Source organism: Vicia villosa, unplaced genomic scaffold (genome assembly GCF_029867415.1).
Source record: "Vicia villosa cultivar HV-30 ecotype Madison, WI unplaced genomic scaffold, Vvil1.0 ctg.000282F_1_1, whole genome shotgun sequence".
Classification (NCBI taxonomy): Eukaryota; Viridiplantae; Streptophyta; class Magnoliopsida; order Fabales; family Fabaceae; genus Vicia; species Vicia villosa.
The window spans coordinates 623,570-629,841 of NW_026705120.1; the positions used below are offsets into that span (position 1 = coordinate 623,570).

General features: G+C 29.3%; 1 protein-coding gene across 1 annotated transcript; it reads left to right on the forward strand.

Moving 5' to 3' along the window:
• Positions 1-1,794: 1,794 nt before the first annotated feature.
• Positions 1,795-3,618, forward strand: LOC131626307 (uncharacterized). The gene is made up of 3 exons (XM_058897139.1): positions 1,795-2,011; positions 2,093-2,950; positions 3,041-3,618. Exons 1-3 carry the CDS (start codon positions 1,795-1,797, stop codon positions 3,616-3,618), a joined length of 1,653 nt encoding a protein of 550 aa, XP_058753122.1.
• Positions 3,619-6,272: the final 2,654 nt, after the last annotated feature.

Genomic DNA, 6,272 nt, shown 5'->3' on the forward strand with positions numbered 1-6,272 from the left:
ATATTATCTACTCAAGTGTTTTTCAATCTCTCAAACTATCAATATATGAATCACACAAACTCATAATATTTAGAAGTATTTTTCAATTCCCTTAAATATGCCTAAAGACTTCAAAAACAAAGAATCCTAAGAGTTTATACTCTTATCTTTCTAAATTTCTCTCACTAGGATTAACACATCTTTCTTCATTCTTTCACTAACAAAATTAATTGAAACCCATTTTATATAGATAGACTTGAAACTCTAATAGACCAAACTAGTAGAAGACCCGTGCGTCCGCACGGGTAAATTATATCTTAAGATGAATAATGTATTTCAAACGTATTAAAAAAAATTTAAAAACTCGAATGAGAAATGTTAAATTAAGATTCATAAATCATAATATAGATGTAATGAAGCTATATATAGTATCTATTTTAAAAAAAGAAGAAGTTGAAAATGCAATAGGCAAAATGGTATTATGGTGATTGCGATTCGTGAAAGTAGTGAGTTTCAGTGATAAAAATCATATAAAAAAGTTATTATGGTGATAATGACCCGTAAAAATAGTGAATTTCAGTGATAAAATTCACATAAGAAAAGTATTATGGTGATAGTGACCCGTAAAAATAGTGAGTTTCAGTAATAAAATCCAGTATCTTAGATCGGCTTGGTTGTTCCTGATTTATAATTGTTATTAATAGATACGTAGCAAATCAAAAACATGATAAATCAAATATGTTTAATAACGACAAATATTTATAAATATCAATAATAATTATAAACATTTATAAATACTTTGTTGATAAAAATAAAAAAGGTATTGTTGCGATAATGACCAGTGAAATATTGATAGATTTTGATTATTAAAAATAAAACATAACTTAAAATTAAAAATAAACTAATTAGTATTTTTAATGATAATAAATTAATAGAAATGATTAAATTTGTATTAAAAAAAATATTTTCACTCATATTTATATTTATATAAATTGATTTAATAGCAGCGGCTAAAATTACATGTATAACGATTTTGTGAGGACTAAAATATATTATTTTTTTAATAGGGACTAAAAATGAATATTGAGATATTTATAGAGACAAAAAGTATATTTAACCCATAATTATAATCGTTACAATAAATTTTAATTAAAATATTTAAAGGATAATTTAATTTTGTAAAAATAAATATGTATTTATCAGTCTTTAATTTATCAACAAAAGTTTGAATCATTAAAATAATTGTTGAGCACCATCTCCATACGATCATATTTAAAAAATAAAAAAACCCATTTACCAAGTCTTAATAATAGTTAGTTGACATTATAAAGAAGTACACGTTTAAAAAAAACACATTTACATAATTAAATTACTTGATATAATTTGATAATAAATAAATAAACAAATAAATATATTTTAGATTAATGCTAAATAAATATAAAAAAATACAATCGAAAAGCATTCACTCCAATTTCTCAAATAACTAAAAAATGCAATCAAACTTTGAATTTATTAGAATATAATACTTTCATAGTATATTAAAATATTTGATGATGACATATTGAATTAAGGGTTATAATGTTTGGGTAATGCTAACGAGTGCCTAGGGGCACTGGTTAAGAGATTAAAAAGATAAGTTGACCATTGTTTAATAAAGTAAAAAGATTTGCTTTTATCCAAAATATATGTATTAAATGCATTGAAAATATAAATAATTAACTTTTTTAAAGAAGATTAGGTGTATTCAATGCATTGAATCTAGAATATTTTCTTAATTTGGAATGCTTAACCAGTGCCCCTGGGACACTCGTTAGCATGACCCATAATATTTATGATGTTAAAAATCTAACTCTAACAGAAATTGAAATTTTACTCCAAGCTAATAGGAGAACACTTCATGACTACAAGCCAATTCCATATCCGAACGGTTATGTTCTCGAACAGCTAGGGAACAGGCTTATCTATGAAGAGAGGATGTACAATGTTGCCGTTATGAAGTCCGAATTCGAAGAACTTTATAGAGCTCTAACAGGTTTTACTCTTTTACTAAATGCAGTTTGTGTGTTCAATTAATGACTGCGGTATTTTTTAATATTTGTTCTTCCATAAACAGATGAACAACGTCATATCTATGACGAAATCACAACAGCGGTGGAGAATCAAAGTGGAGGAGTCTTTTTCTTGCATGGCTACGGGGGCACCGGAAAGACTTACATGTGGAAAACGCTTGCAACGTCTTTGAGATCAAAACATGAAATTGTATTAACGGTTGCTTCGAGCGGAATAGCGTCTTTATTGTTACCTGGAGGTAGAACTGCACATTCTAAGTTCAAACTTCCTGTACCAACTTTGGAAAATTCTACTTGCGGGATTGACTATGATGATGATTACGGCGAACTACTGCGGCAAAGTAAGTTGATTATTTGGGATGAAGCCCCGATGGCAAGTAAATTTTGTTTTGAAGCCTTGGATAAGACTTTGAGGGATGTAATGAGTACATATGGTAATTCTACAAAGGTATTTGGTGGTAAGGTTGTCGTCTTTGGCGGAGATTTCAGACAAATCTTACCTGTTATTCCTAGAGGGAGTCGATCGGATATTGTTCACTCTGCGATCAATGCATCTTACATTTGGAACTCAGTGAAGGTCTTGACTTTAACTAAAAATATGCGATTGCAAGGAGGTCAAACTGAACAAGAGAAGCAAGATATTGCTGATTTTTCCAAATGGCTTCTAAAACTAGGTGAGGGAAGGATCGCTGAGCCAAATGATGGATATGCTGACATTGAAATTCCAAGGGACATTTTAATTGAAGACTTCCATGACCCTATTGTTGCCATTGTGAATAGTACTTATCCTTCTTTCTTGGATAATTACCAATCATACGACTACCTCAAAAGTCGAGCTATTTTAGCATCAACCATTGAAGTTGTTGATCAAATAAATACTCACATCCTTAACTTGATGCCAGGTATTTCTATGACAACAACAATTATTAATTATCCATAACTTACATAACATGGCATCATTTTTTCTTCATAACACAATTATTTTTCCACAGGTGAATCAAAGGAATATTATAGTTCTAACTCAGTTGATAGGTCAGAAATTCATGACAATAGCATCCTTGAGGTTCTAAGTCCCGAATTTCTCAGCTCTTTGCGAACTTCTGGATTGCCAAACCATCACATCACATTAAAGGTTGGATGCCCAATTATGCTTATGCGGAACATCGATCAATCCGAAGGTTTGTGCAATGGTACTAGGTTAATTGTAACTAAAATGGCAAGTCACGTATTGGAAGCTCAAATAATGGGGGGAAAAGGACATGGAAAAGTTACCTACATCCCAAGGATGGATATGTCACCATCACAATCACCTTGGCCTTTCAAGTTGAGTAGGAGACAATTCCCAATCATTGTGTCTTATGCAATGACCATCAACAAATCTCAAGGACAATCGTTGGATTGGGTTGGATTATATATTCCTAAAGATGTATTTAGTCATGGGCAATTATATGTGGCTTTATCAAGGGTGACAAGTAAGAAAGGAATAAAGATTTTGATTCACGACGACGACAACAAGCCAAAGTCTTCTACCACCAACGTCGTATACAAAGAGGTCTTTGCCAATATCTAAATGGTAACTTCTTATACCATTCCTTCCTAATATTGTTCTTCTCAATTTGTATACGCACAATTTCCTTTTCCATAATATTAAATTCTACTAAAGTTTTCAATTGACATACTACCACATGTTATCATGTTGACAGGATGGAGTAATCAACAATGACTTGGCAATCAATTTTTCGTGGTTTTAATTCTGTAAAACAAATCGAATATGGCGGACTGAGTTATTGCCACGACATGTTTTCATGCACTTTCGTTTGGTAGCAACCATTTTTGCTACGGCATGCTTCTGCTACGGATTGTTATTAACAACTACATTAGGGAATTTCCAAATCAGTTGTACCAGTGTTTTTTAACTTTTGTAGTAACAGTTTTTTTAATGGCTTATTTATTACTCTTTGCAATTTCAATATTCAGTTAAACAACAACATAGACTTAAAATTCTGCAGCAACAAAGCTTGGTAAAGAATGAGCTTTCCTACATTTTTAGGTGTTTTCCCTAATTATATAGTAGTTGCAGCAGTGCACCTGATTAAATTCCCATTCCCATTTGCATAACATATTCATAATATCATAGTATTTTCTGTTCTGATCCAATGGAAAGCAATTCTTTACAACCTTTTGTGGAAATTTCTACATGTAATGCAACAGATTCTATTTCAGTAAACTTGATTCTAAATAAATTCTATTAACAATATCATTTATTGGAATTTTTTAATTACTTACAAACACATTTCTTGCCACAGAATTTTAAGCTGCGTTTTAGGCCTTTAAGCATTTTGTTATATGGGCTTCAAAGCCCATTATTAAGACAATCTAATTTAAAAATCTCTACTTCTATTTTTCTTTTTTATGTTTTGGGTTAAATATTTCATTTCATTACTTTTTTTTACTTATTATTATTAACCATAACATTTGATTATAATGTATGTATTTCTTCTTATCTATAATATAAGATTAATGTAATTACAATTTTAAAAAATTTCTTTATTTTCCTAATATATAACTAAATATAATACTCTAATATTATTGAACATTTTTATTTTATGTTTAATAATAGAATAGTAATTAAATTGTTCTTATTTTTTATTATTCATTTGTTTTATTAAAAAAATGCGCGTCCCGTATCAGAACCCGTGCGAACGCACGGGTTTGTTACTAGTTGTTTAATAAAGTAAAAAGATTTGCTTTTATCCAAAATATATGTATTAAATGCATTGAAAATATAAATAATTAACTTTTTTAAAGAAGATTAGGTGTATTCAATGCATTGAATCTAGAATATTTTCTTAATTTGGAATGCTTAACCAGTGCCCCTGGGACACTCGTTAGCATGACCCATAATATTTATGGTGATTTATAACACATTATTTATATAAAGTTATGTAATCAATTGCTTCTTCAATCATACACCTTTTGTATTTGATAAATTAATATCATTAATTATTTAAATAATTCTTATTTATCATGAGATAAAAGAAGTTTATTGTCTTTTGTGTTTAAATTGTACAGCTGCTGCAGGTGCCTCAATTCTTGTTGCCTTATCTCTTATTCAGGGTCGGTCCCGACTTTTTAGAGGTCCAGGGCAAAAAATAAAAAAAGACCCCTAACAAAAAAATAAGTTTTACTCGCTGACAGTACAGAAATTTTACACCGTCAATTAATCACAACTGTTAATTTGTTAGAAATGTTTGACTTTTATTTTAAGTTATTTTAAAGTAATATAATTGAGTGATTGTGATGTATTGATAGTGCAAAAAAATGTACACTAAAAATACATAGCAATTAAATTCAAAATAAATTAAAATAAAATTATAAGAGTCATAATAAATAATCGAGAATAAGATATGATTTTAATTGTCATTATAAATTTTAATTGATTACATACAAATTATTTTATAATTAAAATTTAATAAAATTTAGAGAAAGATAAAAGTAATTAAAATTTGAAGTGTTATTGTAAAATAATAGTAATTAAAATTTAGAGAAAGATTGAAATGTTATTAAAATTTAGAAAAAGATGGAAATGTTATTGTAAAATGATAACAATTGAAAATTATTATTATTTGAAATAATAGTAATTGAAATTTAGAGAAAGATGGAAATATTATTGAAAAATGATAACAATTGAAAATAAAAATCACCACCAAGAATCGAACTGGCTAACTAAAGCTAGTGTAAATGTGGCTCACCCGGTAAGCTACAGCAATTGAGTTGTCAAATTGTTTCGCTGGCATAGATATATTCTAATTTATCAGTATTATAAATTTTAACCACACCCCCCCCCCCAAAATTGAGGCCCTCATTTTTGTGAGGCCCTGGGCTGTGGGCCTGCTTGCCCTGGCCCAGGGCCGGCCCTGCTCTTATTGCCTCTTTTACAAATATAGTCTTTTGTGTCTAAATTGAACAGCACCCCTTTACAAACTAACAGGTCAATGAGATAATTGGATCAATGCCTTTTGTGAATAGCACCATTTACAGACTAACAGGTCCAAAAAAAGCTTATTGCCTTTTGTGGATAAAAATGTTTTTCAAATGACTCATCTTTCTACAAAAATAAATTGATGGTAATAAATGGGATAATTGCTAATTGATTTTCAATAAAGGTTAATAAATATATTATTTAACATATAAGAGTGCAATGAATATTTGTTGAGTTAAGAA